This window comes from Pipistrellus hanaki (genome assembly GCF_964339955.1).
Source record: "Pipistrellus hanaki genome assembly, chromosome: 10".
In the NCBI taxonomy this organism is placed as follows: Eukaryota; Metazoa; Chordata; class Mammalia; order Chiroptera; family Vespertilionidae; genus Pipistrellus; species Pipistrellus hanaki.
Window position 1 is genome coordinate 50,896,365 of NC_140512.1, and position 27,377 is coordinate 50,923,741.

The 27,377-nt window shown below is 53.0% G+C and overlaps 2 protein-coding genes across 2 annotated transcripts in view; one reads left to right on the plus strand and one right to left on the minus strand.

The window, feature by feature from the left end:
* The window catches only part of LOC311629470 (solute carrier family 23 member 1-like), a 31,467-nt gene extending 13,384 nt beyond the window's left edge, over window positions 1-18,083 (plus strand). Inside the window, exons 3-12 of the mRNA XM_084897575.1 lie at window positions 314-471; window positions 1,559-1,718; window positions 4,334-4,515; window positions 5,782-5,902; window positions 6,897-7,053; window positions 8,210-8,463; window positions 9,828-9,992; window positions 10,585-10,693; window positions 10,789-10,884; window positions 13,720-18,083. Coding sequence (XP_084753701.1) covers window positions 314-471; window positions 1,559-1,718; window positions 4,334-4,515; window positions 5,782-5,902; window positions 6,897-7,053; window positions 8,210-8,463; window positions 9,828-9,992; window positions 10,585-10,693; window positions 10,789-10,884; window positions 13,720-13,973 — 1,656 coding nt within the window. The 3' untranslated portion in view covers window positions 13,974-18,083. The remainder of the gene's footprint in view (window positions 1-313; window positions 472-1,558; window positions 1,719-4,333; window positions 4,516-5,781; window positions 5,903-6,896; window positions 7,054-8,209; window positions 8,464-9,827; window positions 9,993-10,584; window positions 10,694-10,788; window positions 10,885-13,719) is intronic.
* STRA8 (stimulated by retinoic acid 8) lies at window positions 16,128-27,170 on the minus strand (the record flags this gene model as incomplete). Its single annotated transcript, XM_084897281.1, has 8 exons — window positions 16,128-16,202; window positions 18,360-18,471; window positions 19,519-19,592; window positions 21,097-21,382; window positions 22,181-22,426; window positions 23,524-23,608; window positions 24,893-24,968; window positions 26,973-27,170. 8 exons carry the CDS (start codon window positions 27,168-27,170, stop codon window positions 16,128-16,130), a joined length of 1,152 nt encoding a protein of 383 aa, XP_084753407.1.
* Window positions 27,171-27,377: the final 207 nt, after the last annotated feature.

The following is a 27,377-nucleotide window of genomic DNA, read 5'->3' on the forward strand; positions in this document are numbered from 1 at the left end:
CACACCCCCTACTGGGGATGTGCCCGCAACCAAGGTACATGCCCTTGACCGGAATCGAACCCCGGACCTTTCAGTCCACAGGCCGACGCTCTATCCACTGAGCCAAACCGGGTTCGGCTAGTTTCCTGCATCTTGCTGCCAGGCCTTCTTTGGGTCCCACTGCTGGCCCGGATCTCTGCCCGTCTGTTACTCTTGACCAGGTTCGTCTGAGACTAGAGGTGGAGCTCTCGCCTCTGGCCTAGAAACCAGAACGAAGGCGGAGCAGGCATCCACCGCACGCAGTGCCTGCCCATTCTCTCTGCTCTGCCCACAGCACTTCATCACTGCCCTGGGGGGACTTGTGGCTGTGCCGCTCATCCTGGCCAAGGGGCTGTGTCTGCAGCATGACCCCCTCACGCAGAGCTACCTCATCAGCACCATGTTCTTCGTCGCTGGCATCTGCACTCTCCTGCAGGTGCTTTTTGGAGTCAGGTAGGTACAACTTCTCCCTGTGGATTCTGACTTCCACCTGCCAAGGTATGGGGAAAGTGTGCTTGGGTTGCAGCCAGAAAGGAGATTAGGAAGCTGGTGGGACGTAACAGACGGAGCACAGGGCTAACAGTCAGAACCTGGTTTCAAGTCCTAGCTCCAACCCGTACATGAGTTCAGATTAGCTCAGGCAAAGGTTTATTCTTTATTAACTTAGACGATAAAGCAAAGAGAAAGGCAGGGTGCATCATGCATCGGGAATGTGCCCTCGGCAATGGTTCCTGAGACTGAGTGTGGGCCACACAGGGTGGGGAGCAGGAGAAGGAACTGGTGGGAAATGCAATTGGAGGGTCTGAGTGTAGACTATCAGGTCCTAAATATATCATAACGTATTTGTGAGTCTCCTAAAGTCCTGTTTGGAACAAGATCAGGCTGTGTCCTGGTGAGAGAGGATTGCTGGAGGTTGGCCCTCAGGCTGTGTGCTCCTTGAAGGGCAGTCCTCATAGCAGCCAGAGTGACAGGCCAACCAGGAGGGAGAAGAGTTTGGGCAGGGAGCATCCCTGATTATTGACCTCAAACCCATTCCATCCAGGTGATGAAAAGGAGCCTGAAGGTAGAGGTCTCTGGACTGAGGTTCATTTTTGAAGGCACAAGGGAATGTTGCAACCGAGATGTTAAGCAGTGCCTCTCTTGTTGGTGGGAGAAGGTGGCGGCGTGAGCTGTGCTCTGGTTCTGGGGAAGATCTGGGACCCGGGTAGACAATGGCACCCACTGAGCATGTGTGCTGAGCTCTGTGCTGTCTCCAGATTATTTCCCAGAGCCTGACGCTCTGCTCCTGGGCTTGTATCTCCAAGAGGGGGGTTAGGCCTGCTTGTCTTTCCCCTTCCCTCTCCTACCTGTCGAGAGGTTTGTCAGGGCTCGTGGGTCTGAGTGGAGGCGTGGCAGGAACTCCCTGTGTAGGGAGAACAGCAGGCGTCATGTGTTGCCTCCAGCCCTAGCTAGTTCTGGGGATGAAAAGGCCCCGAGTTGGGGCAGTGACAGGCCAGTGCTGAAGAACCGTGGGGGTGACTGTGTGCTTCCCCCCCTCCAGGCTGCCCATTCTCCAGGGAGGGACGTTTACCTTTGTGGCACCCTCCCTGGCCATGCTCTCCCTTCCCACCTGGAAGTGTCCTGAGTGGACACTCAATGCCAGCCAGGTGAACACCAGCTCTCCTGAATTCACCGAGGAATGGCAGATGAGGATCCGAGAGGTAACGGGACACGAGGGAGGGGGCGGGGGGCGGTGTGTGGCATGGAGGGGTACTCAGTGGGTGTTACTGTGTTGATTCATTTGTTCAACATTCATTATTCATTTCACCTCTAGGCAAAGGCCGGGGCACTCAGAGACTGCTGTCGCTAAGTTAGATAAGGAGGGCCTCATGTCCTAGCGTGTGGCTGTGCAGGCCAGGGTGGGAGGGAGAGACAAAAATATCCCAACAAGGAAGTAAAAGGGGGAGATTTCAGGGAGTCATACGTGTAATGAAGAAAATCAAGCAGGGTGATGAGCAAGAGAGGGATTGGGGCTGCGGGGCAGAAAAGGTGGAGAGGGACTGAAGATGCATAATATGTCACAAATTTCAAGGCGAAAGAGTGCAAGCATTTTCCTCGCCAGTCCCAGGAGGCAGAGCAGGCAGCGGGCAGTACTCTTGTCTTATATTAACTCATCAGATGTCACTGTTGATGCCAAGAGTTGTGCTAAGTGCAAGGAAGCAAAGAGGAGAGAGACAGGAGGAGGGGTAGCATGGGGATGATGATGATGATGATTGTGATGATGATGATGGTGATGGTGATGGTGGTGGTGATGGTGATGGTGGTGATGATAGTAGGTAGTAGCAGCAGGTCATCGTTACTAAGCACGTAGAGTTTTCCCGACATTCTGCTACGAGTGTTTCATGGATGCACAAGTGCCATACTGACCATATCCCCAGGAGGCTCAGATTAAGGGGAAAACCAATGCGCAGGACCAGGTGTCTGCTAGTGGGGACTGGCCGCTCCGTCTGCCCACTTTGGATGGTTGTGCCATGTGCTTCTCTATCTAAGACCTGCCCCTGCTTGATCTGGGTGTCCATCGGGGGAAAGGAGCTGCTGGCCTGGGTGTGAGCTCGGAAGCTCGGCCAAGCTCCAGGGGGGCTTCTCTAAGCAATAGCTACTCAGGACTCTTGGCAGAGAGTTCAGTCCCACCCCCAGGGGCAGGAAACTCGGTAGTTTCCCCATCTCCACATCCTCACCTGAGGGCTGGCAGGAGGGGTGCTATATAAGAGAATAAAGTAAGGTGACCAGATCGTCCAGGAGTTGGCGGGACAGTCCTGCTTTCTAACAATTTTTCCCACGTCCCATGGCATTTTTAAAAAGTCCTGATTTTTGGAAAGAATCTTTCCAATGTTAACAATCTTTCCAAAAATCGGGACCTTTTTTTATATATATATATAATATATTTTATTGATTTTTTACAGAGAGGAAAGGAGAGAGATAGAGAGCTAGAAACGTCAATGAGAGAGAAACATTGACCAGCTGCCTCTTGCACACCCCCTACTGGGGATGTGCCCGCAACCAAGGTACATGCCCTTGACCGGAATCAAACCTGGGACCTTTCAGTCCGCAGACCGACGCTCTACCACTGAGCCAAACCAGCTTCGGCAAATCGGGACTTCTTTAAAACATCGCGGGACGCGGGAAAAATTGTTACAAATCAGGACTGTCCCGCCAACACCTGGACGATCTGGTCACCTTAGAATAAAGGTCACTTCAGATTTCCGGGAAGCCCAACCATCTCCCTCCCCGCGGACCTGAAACACCCTGCCAGGGGTCACCCCCAGCAGAGCAGGGGCAGGCTTCCCCAAGCACCCCACGATCCTGGGGCTCCAGTACAAAGTCTGTTCAGGCCTGAATGTGACCCCACGAATTGCCCCACTTACGGCAGACTCACTAGACCTGAACCAGAGACATTCCTGAGCTGAGCAGTCTGTTCCCTAGATATCCCTGGGAGCCAGGCCAGGAAGCCCTACGCCAGAGGGGTCCATCTTGCAGCCCACCCCCATCCATGTTCAGTACTCCGCCGAGCCTCATGGCTGCATTTGTGGTCACATCCCCATGTATCCAAAGCATAACGGAAGAGGGACATCAGAAGAGGGACATGGTACAAGATCCCTGTTCTTACCCATATTTGACCAATGAGAGGGAATAGACACTATGGCTTATTCCCACATTGCCTCCCAGGGTTCAGTACAATGAGCTCAACCCAGAGTCCCATCTCCGGCACTTTAGCTCCATCTGCTGGCCCCATGCTTTTCACCAGGGCTATCAACCAGAGGCTGTCACACGTTTCAACCTCCTTTTATGAGTTGTCTGATACAGGGGTCGGCAAACTCATTAGTCAACAGAGCCAAATATCAACAGTACAACGACTGAAATTTCTTTGGGGAGCCGAAAACCGACTTCTGCGCATGGGCCACGAAGTTTCAATTGCACTGTTCGTGCGCCCACACATGTTACTTCGTGGAAGAGCCACTCTCAAGGGGGCCAAAGAGCCACGTATGGCTCCCGAGTCGCGGTTTGCCGACCACTGCTTTAGGGAAATAAATACTTTCGAAAGCTACTTCCTGAGAAGGTTCGTATTAAGTGAAAATGCCCGTCAGGTAGTCCAGAACTAGAGAGAGGAGCGAGCTCAGAGTCCTCCTTCCCTCGGTGCCTCTGGGGTCCCGCTTTGCTCTGCACTGCCTCTGAATGCAGCACCCAGGGGTGACAGCTGTGGCAGAGGCCTGGCTGGGCTGGGCTGGGGCCGCTGTCTGCTGCAGGCTCCCAGATGCCTGAGCTGCCCGCTCTTCAGTTGCAGGGTGTCATCATGGCCGCTTCCTGCGTCCAGATGTTTGTGGGCTTCTCGGGACTCGTTGGCTACCTCATGCGCTTCATTGGCCCCTTGACCATCGCTCCAACCATCTCCCTGATGGCCCTGCCCCTCTTCGACTCTGCGGGCAACGACGCCGGAGCCCACTGGGGGATCGCCGCCATGTAAGTCCTCTCCCGGGAGAGAGAGCCGTCTGGGTTCTCTTTGGTGGAAGATGACTCAGCAAGAAAACCCAGAGTCCTGGATATTGGCCAACTCTGTGCTTTACCAATACTCCCAAGAGCATTATAATGCCTTAAAAAGCAGTGAGATTGCTGCTTATTATTTACTAGTGGCCGGGTGCACGGATTCGTGCACATTGAGAGGAAATTATTGTAATTAGAAAGTGGCTGGTGGGGTGGGACTGACTGGGCAAGACGGGCTGGCCACACCCTGGAGCCAACCTCCCACGGTCCCTCCCTGGCCGGCTGCACCTAGGCCCCGTGGCTCAAAGGGCATCTTCAGGGTGAGCGGTGTCCCTCCGGCATATGGGGTCCCTTGGCCTGGCCTGTGGGGATAGGGCCAAAACCGACTCTCCAACATCCCTGAGGGGTCCCTCGGAGTGCGAGAGGGCACTCTGCAAAGTTGCTGTCATACAGGGTGTGGAACACAAAGGCAACTGTGCAGTGAACCAGATTCGGGGCCGACAGTGCCCCAGCAACAACATAACCCATGGCTGAAGGTGGAATCACAGGGCCCTGCCAGGAATCAGGGTTCCTCCTCTCTGGTTTCAGGGAGGAACACCACTGCCAAGTCACTGCAGCTTGGCAGCACCTGTGTTGAGCATCTGCCCCCTGGTGGTCAGTGCCATCATAGCTCCTGGATAGTCAAACTGCCAGATGGATGCTTAGCCTTTTATATATATAGATTATTACTGCTATTTACTATGTCGTTAGTACACACAGACTTCGTGTGGGGTTCACAGTAAGTTAACACCACCAGTTCCCTGCCTACCAAGTTTTCATTGAGCAACTGTTTATAAACCTCTGGCCTCCGGCGTCCTGGACAGAGAGGCCCCCAGCATGCAAACAGAGCTCTGCAGGGACTTGGGGATGACGCTGGACACTCTCGTTCACTCTGCCCCTGTGGTCTGACCACAGCACCCGCAGAATGACCTGGGAGAGAAGGCGGTCTCAGACCCTGGCCTCGTGGCTCCAGCTGCTGCATCTACTCAGCTGCCACCCACAGGGACTGCTACCCCTGCCAACTCTTCCCAATAGTTCTCTGCAGCCACCAGCCGTGTCTGAAAGGGAACAGCCAGCAGGATGGCAGGACGCTGCCTGGGCTGCAGAGCAGGGCCTGGCGGGGACCTCCCCCGGCGGCTCAGCGTCCTGGGCCCTCGCGCAGGGCGGCCCGGCTGCCAGGTTGGGTGTGGCATGTTTCTGTTTCAGGACCATCTTCCTCATCGTGCTGTTTTCTCAGTACCTGAAGCACATCGCGGTGCCCGTGCCCCTATACGGACGACAGAAGAGGTGTCACATGTCCAGCGTGCGCCTGTTCCAGCTCTTCCCTGTAAGTAGGACTGCCCATCTCTTCCATTCTTAGTTGAGAGTGAGAGGCCGTGTCTTGTACTCCCAGATGGCCCCCAAATCAGATGCTCCCCCTCCTGCAGTGGCCTCCCCTCCGTGACCTCCCTTAGTCCGCCTGTGGTCTGTGGGAACACTATCTGACCGTTGGGGTAATGCCATCCCCGGTCTTCCCTCGGGGCTCCTCTCTCAGGAGCAGATAACCCTGCCCTGGGCGCCGCTCTGGGCACCGGGGAGGGACAGCCTCCTCATGTTCCCGGGCCACTCACAGCCAGACACTGGGGAGACGGCCAAGCTCGCGGCCAATGATATGAAACTCGGGGACAAGATGCTTAGACCAGGTTCTTTCTTGTTGGGCTCGTGGGTAATTCAAGTGCTCAGTGGCGATGCTGGCATCTCCCTCTGCAGAGCCTTCTCTGCTGAGGGAGCACCACACCGTCAAGCACATGCAGCTGTCAATCATGCAACTGATGTGCGTCACCCGAGAACCACTGGTGCCAAGTAACTGCAGCTTGGCAGCTCCACTTCCCACTGTAAGAAGATACCTCCACAGAATGAGCTCATGGGTCCTTCAACGCCCCTGTAGGCCAGTGGTTCCAAAATGTGTGAGCCACCTGTAATGAAAAATCCAATATCTGAGGACCAGCTGTAAAAACTCCTGCTTCAGGCTCCACAGAACAGGGATTGTACCTCCATTGCACAGATGGGCACGCTGAGGCTCAAAGGAGTTCGATCCAAGGTCATGTGACCAGCAAACAGCCGAAAGGGAGACAGACTGTAATAAGTGCCCACGTTAGTAGACATTCTGCCTGTTAGAACCAAGGGCTCCCCGTTGTTTATTTTCTACGCTCTGTTAACGTGCCGGTTGTCCACAGCACAGCTGACTCCTGTTGTCCCTGGAAGGGCCTTTGGGGAGGGGTGGCGAGGGCAGGGGTGGAGGGTGGGCCTTCGGTGGTGAAGGCGCTTCCTTCCTCTGGCAGGTGCTGCTGGCGCTCTGCATCTCCTGGCTCCTGTGCTTCGTGCTCACGGAGACCAACACCCTGCCCTCGGCCTCCACAGCCTACGGGTACCTGGCCCGCACAGACACCAAAGGCCACGTACTGAGCCAGGCCCCTTGGTTCCGCTTCCCTTACCCAGGTAATGAAGAGGGGGGGCCCCTCTGGCCCGGGGCACGTTTCCCAGGGCTGCCCGGGGGACCCAGGGCACAGGGTGGAGAGATGAATGGGGTTGGAGGTGGGTTTTCCTCTAAGGAATCTGACAATGAGGGGCAGGCCTTGGGGAGTCCGTGTCAGACCCCAAAGAGAAGAAGGTGACGTCTGGGTTGTCCTAAGAATCCTATGGGGGACAGAGAATAGCACCCCGTCCAAAGGCGAGAATGTCGGGCGCTGGGTATGACCAGGCGAAGGCTGCTGACGATGGCTCCTGGGGCAGGTGGGGTTCCTGAGTCTGTCACGCAATGAATTAGTCCCCTCTTTCTACTGTGACAAATTAGCACAAACTTAGTGGCTTCAAACAACCCGTATTTATTATTTTGTTGCTGTTCAAAAGGCTCCCACTCCAGGCCTCCCTCTGAGCCGTGAGCCTGGGAGTGGGGAGAGAACAGAGAGGCCCCCACCCCCCAGCCAGACCCGTGGGTCTCCTCTCGCATTCGCTAGATCCCACACAAGGGAGGCCTGGGGCTGAATGAGAACAAGTTCAAGGCCATCCCTTAGCCCAGTGGTAGGCAAACTCATTAGTCAACAAAGCCAAATATCAATGGTACAACGGTTGAAATTTCTTTTGAGAGCCACATTTTTTAAACTTCAACTTCTTCTAACGTCACTTCTTCAAAATAGACTCTCCCAGGCCGTGGTATTTTGTGGAAGAGCCACACTCACCGGGCCAAAGAGCCGCATGTGGCTTTCGAGCCGCAGTTTGCCGACCACTGCGTTAGCCCCTTCTGGTCTCCTTTCCCCGCAGTTCTTGGCTCAGGATGTATGAAGAATCAGGTTCCTCGGGGCTGCCCTGGCCAGAGTAAGACTCTCATCTTCCAAATGCTTCGAGGCCTTTCTGGGGAGACACTCCATTGCTGGCTCTTTTTGTGCACAGGGACCTCAAGGTCAGCGTGCCTGCCCCGCCCCGAGGAGAAAGGATAGGGCAGGAGTCCGAGCCAAAGCTTCCAGACTGTTGTGGGGTTCAAGACACGCTGCCCGGTCTTTAAAGCCTTTCTGGGACCCCTCCGGCAAAGACATTACTGGGGTTCAGCACCACTGTTATCTTCTGAGTTAACATTCCCTCTGCATTGCATTTCCAGGACAGTGGGGTCTCCCCACCATCAGCCTGGCTGGGGTCTTCGGGTTCATCGCTGGGGTGATCGCCTCCGTGGTGGAATCAGTAGGCGATTATTATGCCTGTGCCCGGCTGGTGGGGGCCCCACCCCCTCCAAAGCATGCCATCAACCGTGGCATTGGCATTGAGGGCCTAGGCTGTCTGCTGGCAGGAGCCTGGGGCACAGGGAATGGCACCACCTCCTACAGTGAGAACGTCGGGGCACTGGGCATCACCAAGGTAAGGCTGCTGACGGTGGCTCCTGGGGGCAGGTGGGGTACCTAACTCTGTCCCTCAATGTATCCATCACCTACTGCTGCTATAACAAATGAACACAAACTTAGTGATTACAAACAATCCAAATTTATTTGACTGATCCGGAGGTCGAAAGTCTGACATGGGTCTTGTAGAGAGGGGCTCCAGTGTTTGGACAGGTTCAAGCTTTGGACTAATGAGAGGGCACAGTCCTCTCATGGCAAAGTCACGTGCAAGTCCCAGCTTGGAGGGCAGAGTCCTCCCAGCATAATGATAGCCAGAGGTTATAGCTGTGAGCTTGAACCTATGGTCCGAACACCTGGCCCCATGCGTCTGAGTGATGTGGGCTTGATAGAATTCAGGGGCACGTAATTGAGTAGATTTGAAACCCATGAGAACGTTGTAACCACGCCCTTACTTTGTCTCGTGGAATCTGGCTGTAAAATAAAGAGACAGCTTACAGGCAGTGGCACCGTCACTCCATCAGAGAGGGCAGCATCCCACCTAGATCCAGCTTTCTTCTCTTGTCTGTCTTTTCTCAATCCTTTACCGCCCCCACTCAGGTTCACCCCTGGCCGTGCTGGTGTGGCTCAGGGTCTCGTGGGGCTGAGATAAAGGTCTTGGCAGCACTGTGTTCCTTCCTGGAGGCTCCCGAGGAGCATCCATCTCCTGGCTTTTGCCCTCACCTAGAGGCCCCTCACATGCCTGGGCTACGGTTCCCCATCCTCCACCGTCCAGGCCAGCAATGCTGCCTCCGTCCGGCCTCTCTTCCGCAGCCACACATCCCTCCAAACACCACCAGGAAAGGTCCTCTGCTTATAAGGACCCGGGCGGTTAGATCAGGCCTCCCTGCGTCACTCGGGGCTCTCTCTAGCTCAAAACCTCCATCTTCGTCACATCTGCAAAGTCCCCTTTGCCCTGCAAGGTGACATAGTCACAGGTTTGGGGATCAGGACATGGTTCTTCGAAGGACCATCCTTCCGCTTACCACGCTTGCCCTTCCTGGTGGTGGCCATTCTGCAGGCAGAAAGCCTGTGCTGACTCCTGTGGAAGGCAGGGGCTTTGGGAACCCTGGAGAAGTGCCTCACTTTCTGAAACTTGGGTGGGAGGCCACTTCCCTCTGGCCCAGCCTGGGTGAGGCCTCCAGACCCCAATATCCAGCCGCCACCTGGCTACACCCCCATCTTTCCCAAACCCCGGGAGAGAGCTGAGGGGGGCCGCTTTGGGGTTAGGTGCTGGGGCTACTGTGAGCCCCTGGGAGGGAGAATTGTTTGAGGGGCTGGGAGCAGGGTGGAGGCCCCTGTGACGTGTGGCCCAGATGGTGCTGAGTGCCTCCTCTAATGCCTCAGGTGGGGAGCAGGATGGTGATTGTCGCCTCGGGCTGCGTGCTGCTCCTGATGGGTGTCTTCGGGAAGATCGGGGCTGCGTTTGCCACCATCCCGGCCCCCGTGATCGGAGGCATGTTCATCGTGATGTTCGGGATCATCACCGCCGTGGGGATCTCCAATCTGCAGGTGAGCCGGGCGCCCTGGGGAAAGCAGCAGCATTGCCCATCCCGGATGGAGCCCGCGGGATTGAGATGGACGGAGCAGGGCCAGGGAAGGGGAGGGAAGGCCAGTCACCACGCTGGCCCCCAATGGAAGAAAGAAACAGAAGCACCCCAAACCAGAAATTGTATCAGTTTGAACTGGATTACCCAAACCCGTGCTTGCTAAACTGCAGCTCAAGAGCCACATGCAGTTCTTTGGCTCCTTGAGTGTGTCTCTTCCACAAAATACCACGGCCTGGGTGAGTCCATTTTGAAGAAGTGGCATTAGAAGAAGTTTAAATTTTAAAAATGTGGCTCTCCAAAGAAGTTTCAATCATTGTACTGTTGATAGTTGGCTCTGTTGACTAATGAGTGTGCCGAGTACTGACCCAAACCACTCGGCTCCCAAGGCCCAGTGGGAATTGGAGCTTGACTTGCCCACGGAGAGCATGTGTTGCTGAGGTCGGCCTCCTGCCCCCATGGGAGGCGGTGGGAGGGAGGGGCACTGAGAGGGGTGTCAGCTGGGTGTGCAGCAGCAGCAGCAGCAGCTCAGGGCGGCCGGGGCCTCTCTCCCACAGCACGTGGACATGAACTCGTCCAGGAACCTCTTTGTCTTTGGCTTCTCCATCTTCTGTGGGCTCGCCATTCCCAACTGGGTGAACAAGAACTCGGACCAGCTTCAGACAGGTGACTCGCCAGCTTTGGGACTGTGACCACTCCCGGGGCAGGGCTGGGGGGCCCTCGAGCCCTGGGAATGCTCATCACTTCTGTCTCCACTCCAGGGGTTCTCCAGCTGGACCAGGTCATCCAGGTGCTGCTGACCACGGGCATGTTTGTTGGCGGCTTCCTGGCCTTTCTGCTGGACAACACCATCCCTGGTAGGGCTCCCTTCGCGCGGCAGGCTAGCTGTTTGGGTAGGTGGCCAGCATGCGGGCCACTCGCCGTGCTTCTCCATCACTGATTGCCCGGTCAGGCTGGCCACAGTCTGCATGGGCCTTGGGTCTCTGGGAGCAGGTGTGTGTGTGTGGGGGGAGAGGGTGTATGGGTCTGTATTAGCTTTCTCGGGGGCTTAAACCACCAAACTGTATTTTCTCACAGTCTGGAGCCTGGAAATCCAAGATCCAGGTGTTGGCAGGGTTGGTTTCTCCTGAGGCCTCTCTCCTAGGCTTGCAAACGGCTGCCTTCTCACTGTGCCCTCACTTGCCCTTTCCTCTGTAGGTGTGCATCCCCAGGGTCTCTCTGTGTGTCCTAGGCTCCTTTTCTTATAAAGACACCCATCAGGTTAGGTTAGGGCCCACCCCAAAACCCTCCTCTTTACCTTAGGCATCTCTCTCTCTCTCTTTTTTTTTTTTTTTTTAATATATTTTATTGATTTACAGAGAGGAAGAGAGAGGGATAGAAAGTCAGAAACATTGATGAGAGAAACATCGACCAGCTGCCTCTTGCACACCCCCTACTGGGGATGTGCCTGCAACCAAGGTACATGCCCTTGACTGGAATCGAACCCGGGGCACATGAGTCCACAGGCCGACGCTCTATCCACTGAGCCAAACCGGTCTCGGCCCTTAGGCATCTCTTAAAAGCTCCTATCTCCAAATACAATCATTTGGTAAGGTACAGGGATTAGGGTTCCAACATATTTTTCGGGGGACACAATTCAGCCCATCACAGGGCCCTATGGTGATAAATACACCAGAAGCGAAAAGAAAAAGACATAGGCCCTTCTCTCTTAGAGCCTACAGTCTAGTTGACGAGGGAGGCAACGCAAGTATTCATTCATTCATTCATTCATTCACTCACTGATATTTATCCTATATAATAAAAAAGGGTAATATGCAAATTGACCCTAACAGTGGAATGACCGGTTGCTATGACTTGCACTGGCCACCAGGGGGCAGATGCTCAATGCAGGAGCTGCCCCCTGGTGGTCAGTACAAGTTTCTGGAAGGCAGGGGGAGGTTGCTCAGCTACAAGCCGATGGCTGCAAGTGCAGTGGTGGTGGTGGGAGGCTCTCCTGCCTCTGCAGCTCTAAGGATATCTGACTGCGGCTTAGGCCTGCAGGTGGACATCCCCTGAAGGCTCCTGTCTGCCAGAGGGATGTCCTCAGGGAGCAGGCCTAAGCTGGCAGGTGGATATCCCCAGAGGGGTCCCAGACTCTGAGAGAGTGCAGGCAGGGCTGAGGGACCTCCTCCCCTCAAGTGCACGAATTTTCATGCACCAGGCCTCTAGTGTGTATATATATAAAAGCCTAAGCCACTGGGTGGGCTAACCAGACAGTAGCTATGATGCACACTGACCACCAGGAGCCAGACGCTCAATTCAGGAGCTGCTGAGCGACAGCAACTTTTCAGAGTGCCCTCTCGCACTCCAGGACCCCTTAGGGCAGGGGTCCTCAAACTTTTTAAAGTGGGGGCCAAATCACAGTCCCTCAGAGAGCTGGAGGGCCGGACTATATGAACTACTAATTCCTACTGTATCACCTCAGCTGCGCTCACTGCCCAAAAAACCTGGCGGGCCGGATCAGACTCCTCTGCGGGCCGCATGTGGCCCGAGGGCCGTAGTTTGAAGACCCCTGCCTTAGGGGATGCTGGGCTGCTGGTTTCAGCCGGATCCCCACAGGCCAGACTGAGGGACCCACTGGTGCACAAATCCATGCACCAGGCCTCTAGTTTTTAACAGAAACCCCTTAAGCACTTAGGTTCCAGGTGCTCTGTACAGGCACACCCTGTTTTATTGTACTTCACTTAACTGCGCTTCACAGCTATTATGCTGTGTGTGTGTGTTTTAACAAGCTCCAGCAGCAAAAATATTGACTTGCTTTATTACAATACTTACTTCTTTCTGGTGGTCTGGAACTGAGAATATAGAGACCAGAAAGACATGCCCCTGCCTTCCAGAAACCCACAGGCTACTGTGGGAGAGAGTCAAGAAAGCAGGCACTTGCCATCCGAGGTAGTAAGTGCGATGATGAGCCAGTTTGGTCTCTAAGTGCCGAGGGTGTGGAAGGCGGAGAGCGCAGAGCCACTATCATCGATGGCTTTCCCTGCTCCCTTATTTTCTTTAAAAAAAATATATTTTCATTGGTTTCAGAGAGGAAGGAAGAGAGAGAGAGAGAGAGAGAGAGAGAGAGAGAGAGAGAGAGAGAGAGAGAGAGAGAGAAAGCGAGAGAGATCAATGATGAGAGAGAATCATTGACCAGCTGCCTCCTGCACACCCCACCCTGGGGTTAAGCTGCAACCTGGGCATGTGCCCTGACTGGGAATCAAACTGTGACCTCCCGGTTCATTGGTTGATGATGTTCAACTGGCTGGGCCCACATGCTTCCTTCTTGATCCTCCCACAGCCTCTTTCAGGGACCTCTACGATAGCATCAGCTTCTATTCTTTTCCACATTCCTTTCTCCTCCACATGTAGGATGCGTCTGCATTCCAGAAGCATTAGCATGTGGAAAGCCAGCCCCAGTGAAGGACAGTGGTTCTCAGAAGGTCCTGCCCGGAACTCTGTACTGTCAGCCCCGCCTGGGGCTCAGGGTTGCCCAAGGAGTCAGATTGAGCTGTGATTCCTCCGGTGGGCTTGGCGGCTCTGTTGGCAGGAGGAGACCTCATGAGTGCCCTCAGGGGGCACCAGAGGTGCCTTCCAGCTTGCTCCCGCCCACGCTCCCGCCCAGGTCGTCTCCCTGGGCTCAGTCTTGACTGCTCCCTGTCTCCTCGCAGGAAGTCTGGAGGAGCGTGGCTTCCGGGCATGGGATCAAGCCCAGGGGACGGAGGAGACTGCGAGGGTCCTGGAGATCTACAGCCTCCCCTGTGGGATTGGCACCACGTGCTGCACTTCCTCCTGCGCCCAGTTCCTCCCCTTCTGGCCCAGCCGGGAGCCTGGAGGGACAGGGGAGGTGGGAGTGAGTCAGCTCACACTCTGCTCCCAGGATTCCTCAAGAGAATCTAAGGGTGCCATAGAGACCCGGATGTGAGGCTGTCTCTTCTGAGGCACGTCCCCAAGCCCTCTCCACCCCCTCCCCAACCCCGAAGGTGCTGGTCTCCCCGTGCAGGAATGGGTTGGGACCACACCCTCCTGAGCACCGGCAGCACCCTGTACACTGTGGCAGCGGAATACACAGCAGGTGAAGACTGCTGTGACCTGGCACTCCGTCCCCACGGCCTGGCCTCAGGCTGCATCCTCCCCCTGGCTCCAGCCCAGCGGGCTGTCATGGAAACCAGTGTAGCCTGATGCCCATCCCCATGGGAACTCCCTCAGCCCGCATGGTCTCAGGAAGTGTGGATGCCTCGGGAGAAGAGGCCTGGGGTGGAGCCCAGGATGGAGATGATGAGCGGTGAGATGGGGCTGTTGGCTGAAAGAACAGGTCTCTTCCCAAAGAGGCAGGTGGCCCTGCTGGCCCTCCCCTCTGTGCCCCTGCAGTTTGCAAATAGGTGCCAACAAGCTGCAGCCCTGCACTCGCAGTGGGAGTCCTTGGGGTTGCCCCCTGCATCACAGGATGGTGAGCGGTGAGAGCTGGGCTGCGGGGCGGACAGGAGATGAAACAGCCTTCAGTGGAGGGGAGCTGCTGTTGCTAAGATGTGTAAACTGTAAAGAGCCAGGCAGCCGAAACCGGTTTGGCTCAGTGGATAGAGTGTCAGCCTGCGGACTGAAAGGTCCCAGGTTCGATTCCGGTCAAGGGCATGTACCTTGGTTGCCAGCACATCCCCAGTGCACGAGGCAGCTGATCGATGTTTCTCTGTCATCGATGTTTCTAACTCTCTATCCCTCTCTCTTCTTCTCTGTAAAAAATCAATTAAAAAAAAAAAAAAAAAGAGTCAGGCAAACCCATCCCCATTCTCTCTGTACATTCGGTGGGTTAGTCAGGGTTCTCTAGAGAAAACAAGTCAATAGGATTGTGTTTATCTTCACATACATATATTCACTTGTCTACATACATATATGTTCACACACGTATATACATGTGTTAGTAGATATGTACTCTATATGCACACATGTGCTATACACACGAGAGGGGTGGGGGGAGATAGGATGAGAGTGTCTTTAAGCTATGGGCTCCTGGATTGCGGAGGCTGGCAAGTCCAAAATCTACAGGGCAGACCCCAGCCAGCTGGGGAGAGTGGCAGCTTGAGTCTCAGAGGGCTGTTGTTGGCAGAACTCCTTTCCTTACGGCTTTTCTTTGGGTCTAGTCGATCCTTCAACTGATTAGCCAAGGCCCACCACATTCAGGGGGGTGGCCTGCTTTACTCCAGGCCTACTGATTTAAATGTTAATCTCATCAAAAATACCCTTAGAGCCGGCACCGGTTTGGCTCAGTGGATAGAGCGTCGGCCTGTGGACTGAAGGGTCCCAGGTTCGATTCCGCTTAAGGGCATGCACCTTGGTTGCGGGCATATCCCCAGTAGGGGGTGTGCAAGAGGCAGCTGATCCATGATTCTCTCTCATCGATGTTTCTAACTCTCTATCCCTCTCTCTTCCTCTCTGTAAAAAATCAATAAAAAATATATTTTTAAAAAAAATTATTTAAAAAAAAATACCCTTATAGAAACATCTAGATAATAATGTTTGACCAACTGTCACCTCCAGTGCACATGCCCAGGGACATTGTACGCACTCTGTCCAGGAGCCTCGCTGGAAAGCTCTGGAGTCTGGCTGGGCTCCATTATGGGGTCTTTATCGCCAGAAGAAGCAGATGTCGCTGGCTCCACCCTGCCTGATGTCCTGTAGCCCTGGTTCGTGGCCCTCACTTTTCCCAGGCTCCCAGCGCATGCAGGGTGAACAGGTGGTGGTCTCCAGAACTCTCCAGACCAACAACCTGAACCCAGAGTGCACTCCACAGACAGGTGCTGCCTGTCCCTCCCTGGGACGGCCCAGGGCCTGCGCCTCAGCCGCACCCGGCACCACCCGGCCCAGAGGAGCCCGGGGAGCAGGTGTGTGCCCTGCAGGACAGTCTTTTGCACCAAACAACCCTGAGAGACCAACACAGAGCCACGCTGCTCTTAATGCTTTATAATAATAAAAAACGAAAACCATCAACATGCTTCTGGAAGAGTCCATCCAAAATATCCCAGAAGGCCAAGGCGGGTGCAGCGGGCACTTCATTCATTGCCTCCCCTGCCAGCCCTTCTGCCTACAGATCTTCGTCATCAAAGGTCTCCATGCACTGCAACATCAACATCGCATCGTCCACGGGAAGCTCTGGTTCCTGCAGCACACAGGATGAAGAGGATTGGTATTTATTTAAGGGTTCCTGGCTCTGGGTGACAGCCAGAGCCCCCTCCATCGCAGGCGTGCCCCTCTCCCTCAGTCTCTACCCACATCTTTTCAGCTGCATCTTCACCTCCAGCTTACGGCCAGGAAGTAAGGGCAGTGGGAGGAAGGTCCCATGTCCATGTTACTCTTTGACCACAATACAGACTTTCCCTGGATGCCGCAGAACTGGCTGCTTTCCTATCCTGGGGAATTGCAGGGGCCCAGAAGAGAGGGAACTTTGAACTACACCGTGATGTATCTACCAATGGAACACCATGCAGCTGTTTCAAAAAAAAAAAAAATAAGTGAATGCAATTGCTCTCTATCTGAGGGACATATTGATTTAAAAGGGAAAGAACGCCCTGACTAGTGTAGCTCAATTGGTTGAGCATCGTCCCAAGGACCAAAAGATTGTTGGTTCAATTCCTGGGTTTCGGACTCAACCCCCAGTGCAGGGCATGCAGGAGGCAATTAGTGTTTGATGTTTCTCTCTCACATTGCTGTTTCTCTTTCTCTCTTCCTCTTCCTCTCTCTCTAGAAAATAAAAATATTTTTTTTAAAAAAGGACAAGATACAAAACAATGTGCACAGGAGACTACCATTTGTGTTTGAAAGAATCCATATGCATTGGTTGGCTGTTCAAAAAACTGGTCATGGTGGCTGCCTCTGAGGCAGAGACTGGGTAGTAACCAAGGGGGCTGGTAGGAAAGACGCTGTTTTCCTTGTTGCCTTCTGGTAACTTGAACTTAAACATGGGTGAGCTGTTAGGAGATCTTTTTTTTTTTTCCCCAAGAAGCAGCACTACTGTGTTTCCCCAAAAATAAGACATCCTCCGAAAATAAGACCTACTTACAGGTTTCCTTCTTAGTGAAACATAAGGTATCCCCCCGAAAATAAGCCCCCCCCCCCCAGGCTAAACATGAGAGATTTGGTCCACTGATTCTGAAAGAAATGGAGTCACAAGAAATTCACCAGGAAATCCAGGAATTGGATTGTTATGATGATGTTCCAGAAGATGATGACATGATTGTCCTTGAATAAATGAGTAAATTCTTGATACTGTAGGATTCACAGTTTGTCTGATTTTGTTGACAATTACTGTACTATTGTACCGTATACGGTAATAAATTTCCTTTATTTTCATTTAACAATAAATGTGTACCGTATTCTTCATGGAAAAATAAGACATCCCCTGAAAATAAGACCTAGTGCATCTTTGGGAGCAAAAATTAATATAAGACACTGTCTTATTTTCGGGGAAACAGGGTATGTTTGGTTAGCAAGAGTTTCTCATTCCCTTTACAAGGATCCCAGCCAACCTCTCCTGGTACCTGGTTGCTACATCAAGGTCTGCCCTAAAAGGCATTCCTCCCTCTCCCCTCAGTTTCCCCAACATCTTCCACCCCACAAGCTGCCTTAAGCTGGAGTCGAGCATCCACGGAACAGGCCAAAGAGAATGAAAGAGCGTCCCTAGGAATTCCGAAATGTCCTGTGACTGCTTGACTCCTCGCCAAGAGGCAGGGCTGTTTCCCCGCCTAGACGCAGGGCAATATGCGCTGTCAGCTTTGGGAAGATGTTCATTTCTGGCTATGCAACTTATCCTATTGATATATATTTAAGGCTTGCCAAAACTGGTTTGGCTCAGTGGCTAGAGCTTCGGTCTGCGGACTGAAGGGTCCCAGGTTCGATTCTGGGCAAGGGCATGTACCTTGGTTGCTGATTGATGATTCCGGTCAAGGGCATGCACCTTGGCAGCTGGTCGATAATTCTCTCTCATCGATGTTTCTAACTCTCTATCCCTCTCTCTTCCTCTCTGTGAAAAATCAATAAAAATATATTTAAAAAAAAAAAAGATAAAGCATAGATGTTAAAACTATTTCTTTAAAAAAAAAAAAAAGGGCTAATATGCAAATTGACCTAACTAAGGAATGACTGGTGCCCTCACCACCGGGGGCAGATACTCAGCACAGGAGCTGCCCCCTGGTATTCAGTGTGCTCCCTCAGAGGGAGCGCCACTCAGCCTTGTGGTGTGATCGGGGGAGATCTAGCACCCCCTCAAGGGACCTGGATCCTGAGGGGGAAGGGGGTCTCCCACTCGGCGCTGTCCTACCTGCTTCTCCTGAGGGTGAGCACCACAGAGGTCTTTGAAGAAGTCGACGATGTGCGTGTAGAGCTGAAACTTCTCCTCTGGGTTCTCTGGGTTGCAGTTGGCAAACATGGGACTGACGACAGAGAAGGAAACAGCCCGTGTTTGGAATCCTATTCTTTGACCTCTGCTTGGACCCCCTACAGAACTTGGATGATGATGTGAACCAAGCACTTTCAAACACCCAGCTGAGTCCATGGAGAGCCAGGAGTCCTCGCAAGGTTCGCCTCGCCTCAGCTCAATGTCACGTCTGGGACGCACCGGGAAAGTGAGACAATAGGGGACTGGCTCCTGGGTCCTAATTCAGGGCCCTGAGCTATGGTCTCGGGAGCAAGGGGACAAGATGTCCTCTGTCCCTGAGAGTCGACCTCTACAGTGACGCCTCACGGCTCTGGCCCACCTGCGGGCATGTTGCACACTTGAGTTCAGTCCCTTCAGATGCCTCCGCCCAGGAGGTCTCAGGGGGACAGGGTGCAGAGGAAAGGCCTGTTGTGCAGACTCCTTTCCCCCTGCCTTCCTGGGACAAGAAGCCAACCTCCAGGGACCCAGAGCAAAGAAGCCGGGAGTCATGCCAGGCCAGCTGGCATTTTCACCTCACATTCCAGGCAGCTAGGAACCTTCAGACAGCAGCCCCCACCTTTTCCAAGCAAAGTAGAAAAAGGTTTTTTTATTGATTTCAGAGAGGAGAGGAGAGGGACATGGGGCCTGTTTCCATGTTGACCCAGTTTCTCAGGGCCAGACTCCCCCCCGTCCACCTCTCAGATCAGACCGAGGGCTGTGACTGCCCATGGCACCTCACCCTGGGAAAACAGTGCAACATGAGCAATCTGGAGTTGATAACCTGTGTGTCAGCCCTGGGTCGGGATGGAAGAATGTTCTGCTCAGAAGAACCCCAGACAATACTGTCCCCAGGGCCACGGCACAATCCTAGGACCAGCCCACTTCGAATCACAGGACAAAGTGGATCTCCAAGAACTCCCGCTGAATTCTGCACTCCTCTGGAGAGCTGCAGGGGAGGCTCCTGAACATCCCAGGAGGGGTACACCTCCCCCCCCATCCCCACACACACACATAATACACACATGAGCACACACACACACACCATCTCGTACCCTGACCTCACCTGGAGCTAGATGTACTTGGGGCCTCACTTTTATCCAGGAAACATGCCACATCGTAGGCATCTTCGAAAAGGAGCTGAAAGAAAGCACAGAGCAGTCTGACCTTTGCCCTGGGCTGCTGCGGGAGGAGGAGCGAGACTGTCTCTCTGTCTCTCTGTCTCCGAAGGGCGTGCCCGTGAAAGCTGGGCCCCGTCAGACTCTCTGCTTGGTGACCTTCCCAGGAGGGGAATATGAACAAACTGCCGACCCCAGAGGGAAGTGCTGGGGACCGTGTTTCCTCTTTCTAAAGAAGACGGCGTGAGATGCCAGAGCCGAGCCTCAGTTTACCTGGAGAAGGGCTCAGCTACACCTCTGCAGGTGCAGAGCCCATTTGAGCCAAGGTTTGACAGGTGAGCAGCTTCATGCCGAGGCAGCTGAGCACAGAGGTCAAGGGGGCTCTGGAGTTAGGCTGCAGGAGAGCTGACACCCAGCCCTGCCACTCGGAGAGCTGCGTGACCTCAGACAAGTGACTTCATCTCTCGAACCCTCCTCTATAAATAGGAATCACAACAGTCCCTACACATGGGATTTTGCAAGCACTCAATAAGAAGAGCTGTGTGAGGGACCAGGCACATCATGGCTCAAACAAATTAGCTATTTTTTTTTTTTAAACACATTTTTATTGACTTCAGAGAAGAGTGGAGGGGGAGAGAGAGAAACATCAGTGATGAGAGAGAATCATTGATTGGCTGCTTTCTGCACAGCCCCTAATGGTGATCGAGCCCACAACCCAGGCATGTGCCTTTGATTGGAATTGAGTTTGGGACCCTTCAGTCTGCAGGCTCCATCCACTGAGCCAAACTGGCTAGGGCCATATTAGCTATTATTGAATATTATCTGCTTTATAAAAGAAATATATGTTTATCATGAAAATAGAAACCAATAAAAAAAAAATCACCAAGAAACAATCCCACCTGGAGAGACTCATTGTTAACATATTGATTTATTTCCCTCCATCCTTCCCCTAGGCATATTACATCATATTTAGGGGCCTGCTGCACAAAATTCATGCACTGAGGGGGCTGTCCCATAGCCCAGCCAGCCTGCACCCTCTCCTATCTGGGACCCCTCGGGGGATGTCCAACTGCCAGTTTAGGCCCAATCCCACAGGGATCCCACAGCGATCAGGTCTAAACTGGCAGTCAGACATCCCTCTTGGAATCCTGGACTGCTGGCTCCTAACAGCTCACCTGCCTGCCTGCCTGATCGCCCCTAACCATTTCTGCCTGTTGGCCTGATCACCCCCTAACCACTCCTCTGCCAGCATGTGCCCTGGCCAGGAATGGAACCACGACCTCCTCGTTCATAGATTGATGCTCAACCACTGAGCCACGCCGACCAGGCTAAGGCGTCTCTCCTATAATCCCCAGGGGAAGCCCAGGAAACGAACGGAAGAATAAGAAATGCCGCTCTGTGGTTGTGGAGATGATGATGTCAGGAAAATCAGAAGCTGACCACGTGAGCCAGAATCTGAACAGCTCCTCGGGCTTCCTGAGTGACCTCGAGGACCCCCCTCCGCCCCGCCCCCAGGGCCCTCTCACCTCCTCCGGGGTGGACTCGAGCGAGTAGCTGGCCCCTTGGCTGTCGACGCCGCTGTCCTTCACGCTGTCCTCGGCACAGGCCGGCTCCCGGGGGGCCCCTCCCAGGCCCGCCAGGCCGCCGTGCCTCCGCGCCACGGCCTGCAGGAGGCCGGCCTTCTCCTCCTCCGAGAGGGTCTGCCACAGGTGGGAGATGGCCGCGGAGACCACGGGCAGGGTCACCTCCTGGGAGGAGACGATCCTGTCCCTGGTCAGGAGGTCCATGGTCTGCTTGTAAAAGTTGAGGTACCTGGAGCATAAATGACAGCATCTCCCAGACCTGAAGCTCGAGGCCAAGGCCCCCCCACCCTCACCCCCACCCCAGGCCGACTCCTCGGGACCCCGTGCGGCCACCTCTCCGTGCTGCGCCAGGGGCTTGGCCTTGCTAGTCTCTGGAGGGCCTGAGCCTAGGAGAGCAGATGCCATCTCCGGGGCCATGGAGACAGATTTCTGCTTCTCAGCCCTTCCTCACATCCTCCCGGATCCTGTGCCTTATAGAGGGGACGATGAGAGGCCTGGCTGGCTCAGCTCTCACCCCACTTAAAATCCCGAGCCCGTGGATGTGCAGACGTGACGTGATGCCTGCTTAAACCTGAGGCCTGAGAGTCAGGCTCACTGTGGACGGAGCCTCCCGTCTATTGAGCCAACGCCCTGGACGCTGATGTGGCTGCCAAGGGGCTATTTGTGGAGGGCGGTGAGTGGCAGTGGGAGTCTGAGCCAGCCATTCTCATCTCTCTCACTATAATGCTGCCCAAAACAGACCTTGGAAAGGTGTGTGGAAGGGGGCTCTAGCTCTTCTAATCACCATCAACCCCCACCCGGTCTAAGTCAGCACAGTGTGTGTGCTATGCAAATGTAGCTTCAAGACTATTTCTTTAGCTTTTCTGCCAACCGCATCCCCCAGCCCCTCCCATATGGAAATTCTGAGCATCCACGGCTCAGGGCCTGGCCTGAGCACTCCAGGCTGCAGCTTGCCCCGCTGAGCCTCGCCCCTTCCCCAACAGGAGCTCCGGCTGTGCACAGAGCCACCTCGCTCAGCTGTTCACACCGTTCAAACTCCATGAGGTCGGGTGGCAAAGTGACTGGGGAGGGTAAGAGCTCCACTTTTTCCTCCTCCTTCTCCTCCTTCTCCTCCTCCTCCTCCTTCTCTTCTTCCTCCTCTTCTTGGTCTTCCTCCTCCTCCTCCTCATCCTCCTCCTCTTCTTCCTCCTCTTCATCTTCCTCATCCTTCCCGACTGCCTCAAATGGGTACAAGTTGTCGAAGTCATCTGGATGAACCTTATTTGGGAGCAGGCTGGTGAGAAAACAGAAACAAGGTAACTACAGAGGTAACTACAGATTAATGTCCCTCATGAACATTGGCACCAAAATTCTTAACAGTCTTAGCAAACATATATATTATATATGATATATTATATATGATATGCATCATATAGGTCATATATTATAACACACACATGTGTGTGTTCATACATTATAGCCCAGTGTGGTTTATCCTATAAATGCGAGACAGTTATTTTAAACTTTGAAAATCTATCCATGTAACTCACCATATCAACAGTCTAAAAATCTTATCAATATTTGATTTTAAAATAGTATGATTTTAAAAAATATATTTTTAAAAAATATATTTTATTGATTTTTTAAAATATATCTCTTTTTAAAAATATATATTTTATTGATTTTTTTTACAGAGAGGAAGGGAGAGGGATAGAGAGTTAGAAACATCGATGAGAGAGAATCATCGATCAGCTGCCTCTTGCACACTCCCTACTTGTGCCCACAAACAAGGTACATGCCCTTGACTGGAATCGAAGCCGGGACCCATCTGTCCGCAGGCTGATACTCTATCCACTGAGCCAAACCGGTTTCGGCTGTACAATCTCAATAGATGCAGAAAAAGCACTTGGCAAAAGTCAACATCCATTCACAATCAAAGCTCTCAGAAGTCCAAACTGGCCTTTCTTGGCCCCCTTGAAGCTGGGGGATCAGGCTGAGCTTTGGACTTTCCTTACTTTCATATGCACCCGCCAATAAGCCACTGACTGAGTTTGTAAAAGTTGTAATACAAAAGAAGTACTTGGTCTCATCTTTCCATAAAATAACGTGCAATTTTTTTTTTTAATGGAAGGCTATGCTTTGAAATTAACATTGGTTTTCCTTGAGAGGTGAAACAATATGTATTTTAATTTTCTTTTTAGGGCTTTTCTGTATTTTTGACATGTTCCGTAATAAGCAGAGATTTTTATCATCAGAACACAAAATCCCAGGCACATTGTAAGATAAAATAGAAAAGAATTCCCCAAGAGGGTTCTAACCAGTGAGCCGCCCTCCTCAGCTCTCCCCATGCAGCAGGCCATGACACCAGGAGGCCCCGGGGCCGGCTCTTACCTGTGATTTCTGGAGAACATCCTGGCATATTTCTCCTTGACCTCCTCTAAGCTGTTTGCATTTCCATCCTGCAGTTTGAAGGATTCTGTTGGGGAGGTGAAGGCAAGGGGGAATGTCAGTGTGAATCATAGCGACCGCTCGTTCCACCATTTGGTCATTTTGCATATTGGGATTTTATTATATAAGATTAGCTGTAACAGGGAAATGGTTCTCACTGAAACACCAAAGTATTCAGAAACAAGTAAGCTGCGTTCAGCAAACTACTAGGGCTGCAAAAAAAGGCAAACGACTTCATGTGCTACTTGAAGGTGGAATAAAGGGTGACTTAGAGCTGAAACCGGTTTGGCTCAGTGGTAGAGCGTCGGTCTGTGGACTGAAAGGGCATGTACGTTGGTTGTGGGCACATCCCCGGTGGGGGGTGTACAGGAGGCGGCTGGTCAATGTTTCTCTCTCATTGACGTTTCTGGCTCTCTATCTCTCTCCCTTCCTCTTTGTAAAAAATCAATAAAAAAAAATTAAAAATTAAAAAAAAAAATTAAAAAAAATATATATATATATTTTTTTAAAGGGTGACTTAGAGGAATGAAGGCAAGGGAGTTGAACAAGGGCCTTTATTGAGTCTCCTGTCTTTCCAGGGGGAGCACTGAGGTCCCTGAGCCCACCCGGGGTCAGCGTTAGGGGGTCAAGAGCCCAGGTGCACCCTCCTTCCAGATGTGAGGGGAAAGGGCTTCTCAGACTGGCCCATCTCACTCAAGGCATCGAGAGAATCCCTTTCAGAGTTCAGCTTCCACCAGCTCGTTAAACTCAGGTTCCCAGCAGCCATCTCTCCCAAGACAAGTGCCAAGGAGGGGAGCCAGGTTCTGACAAACACTGGCCCGCGTCTCCTCTGGCCTCTTGAGATGAGCTCAGGTACCATACCTCCCACAGCGGACAGCCCTGAGGTCAGGCTGGGAATCTCCCCGTGCCCCTGGCCCAAGCCCAGGGCCTGCCTAGCACACAGTAGGTACTCAGTAAATATTCATTCCCTTCACTTCACCCAGTGTCTCTGTTTTTTTGTTTGTTTGTTTTATTTTATTGGTTGGTTGTTTTTGTTTTTTACAGAGAGGAAGAGAGAGTGATAGAGAGTTAGAAACATCGATGAGAGAGAATCATTGATCAGCTGCCTCTTGCACACCCCCTACTGGGGATGTGCCCGCAACCAAGGTACATGCCCTTGACCAGAATCGAACCCGGGACCCTTCAGTCCGCAGGCTGACGCTTTATCCACTGAGCCAAACCGGTTTCGGCAGTGTCTCTGTTTTTAATAGAAAAACCAGCCAGTCTTCCTTCCCCTGGGAGAGCGATGGGGGTGGCAGGTAGGACCTGTTACCTTTCACCTTCAGCAGATTATCCAAGATTTGTTCCTGTTCCTGAATGTGACTCTTCGCCCTGTTCAGAACCTGCCACTGTGGACAGAGACAGAAAATGCTGACAGGCCGGTCTCCACTGCACAGACAGGTTTTTTTTTGTTTTTTTGTGTTTTCTTTTTTTTAATATATATTTTATTCATTTTTGTACAGAGAGGAAGGGAGAGAGATAGAGAGTTAGAAACATCAATGAGAGAGAGTCATCGATCAGCTGCCTCTTGCACATCCCTTACTGGGGATATGCCTGCAACCAAGGTACATGCCCTTGACCAGAATCGAAACCGGGGCCCTTCAGTCCCCAAGCAGACGCTCTATCCATTGAGCCAAACTGGTCCTGGCCACAGACAGGTTTTGCAAACAGAGGAGCCACCCTCCTCCCCACACTCCCTCCTCCCTCCTCTAACACCCCCAGCCCCCCCCTCCTCTCCCCCGCTTGGATGCAAAATCACCATCCTTCACGTTGTTGATTAAAAGGGTAGGAAATTTGTTCTGATGTGCAGAAGGCATGAAGTTTGTTTGTTTGTTGGTTGTTTGTTTACGAGGCCTGGTGCACAATATTTGTGCACTGGGGGGGGGGGGGGTCCCTCAGCCTGGCCTGTGCCCTCTCACAGTCCCAGACCCCGTGGGGGATGTCCGCCTGCCAGCTTTGGCCCACTCCCCAGACATCACTCTCACAGACCAGGGCTCTCATAGTCTGAGGCTCTTACAGTCGGGGACTCCTCACTCCTTACCACCCCCCTGCAGTGAAGGCAGGAGAGGCTCCCGCCACCGCCACTGTGCTCACCAGTCATGAGCCCGGCTTCTGGCTGAGCCACGCTCCCCCTGTGGGAGCACTCTGACCACCAGGGGGCAGCTCCTGTGTTAAGCATCTGCCCTCTGGTGGTCAGTGCGAATCATAGTGACCGCTCGTCCCACCATTTGGTCAGTTTGCATATTGGGATTTTATTATATAGGATTTGTCTAAGTTGTAATAGGGAAATGGTTCTCCCAGAAACAGCAAAGTATTCAGAAACAAGTAAGCTGCATTCAGCAAACTACTAGGGCTGAAAAAAAGGCAAATGACTCCACATGCTACTTGCAGGTGGAATAAAGGGTGGCTTAGAGACGGCCTGAGTGATGTCAACCCCAGGCGGGTGGCAGGCTCCCAGTGACCTTCCCTCACTGGTCACAGTGTGCAACCTACTTCATTCTGCCCTCCTTTTTCCTTAATATTGTATCTTTATTATCTAGGGCCCCCCCAAATGATTACTAAAGTCAAAATGATAACTGTGAGATTGTTAAAAAAAAAACACAAACACACAAAACAAAACAAAAAAAAAAAAATGAGAACTGCTGAGACCGGTTTGGCTCAATGGATAGAGCGTCGGCTTGGGGACTGAGGGGTCCCGGGTTCGATTCCGGTCAAGGGCATGTGCCTTGGTTGCGGGCATATCCCCAGTGGGGGGTGTGCAGGAGGCAGCTGATCGATGGCTCTCTCTCATCGATGTTTCTGACTCTCTAACTCTCTCCCTTCCTCTCTGTACAAAATCAATAAAAAAAATATATTTTAAAAAAACAAAAACAAAACAAAACAAAACAAAAAACACGAGAACTGCTGAATACTGTTTATTTGCTGACCACTGATAGCTGTGCTGGGCCCGAAAAGAACAGCCCATCAGCCCTGCTCTCAGGGTGCTGGCATTCTGTCAGGAAAGACGGGCACGGGAACCACAACTTGTAACACAAACTAGCATTCAGTGAGTGCTAACAGGGGGTGGAAACAACGGGCTGTGGGACCCCACGGCAGGAGGGGCTGATTCCACCTGCAGGACTGACGGGCCTCGTGGACCAGGGCACGGGGCACAGCCGGACAGCAGCAGGTGCAGCACCATGCGGTGTCCACAGCTGGCCGCTGGCCCGCCCGGCAGGCCCCAGCCCTCCGCGCTAGGAATGGAGGGAGGGAGTAGCATCTCCAGGCCCAACCCCCTCTCCCCCCCTCCCCCCCACTGCTCCACAGCCCCTCCTCATCTAGGAACCTACCCCCCCACACTCAGGTCCTCATACCTTCGAGGCCGTGAAGTCAGACTGCTGGTACAGGATTCTCCGCAGGTTCCCGAAGAGCTTGCTCAGGGTGGCTCGGTGGCGAGCCTGGGACAGGCGTCTGCGGGCCAGCCGAGGCTCCAGCTTCTGCACCTGCGCCTGCGCCAGGGGCCAGGGCGCCGCTCTGGGGCTGGGGTCGCTGCCTTCTTCGTTGGTCGCCATTAAAAGCTACAATGTAATAGTACGCTTTGGGGGTGGGGGTGGGGGCTAGATAAGAAAGATACAATATTAAAGAAAAAGGAAGGCAGATTGGAGCAGGAAGAAAGTAAAGGGTCCCAAACCAATGAACAGAATCAATAGCAGATACACAGTAAGCCACAGGTGACACAAAATGTGTTATGTACGTTCCACTCCTAAAGGCAAGCCCGT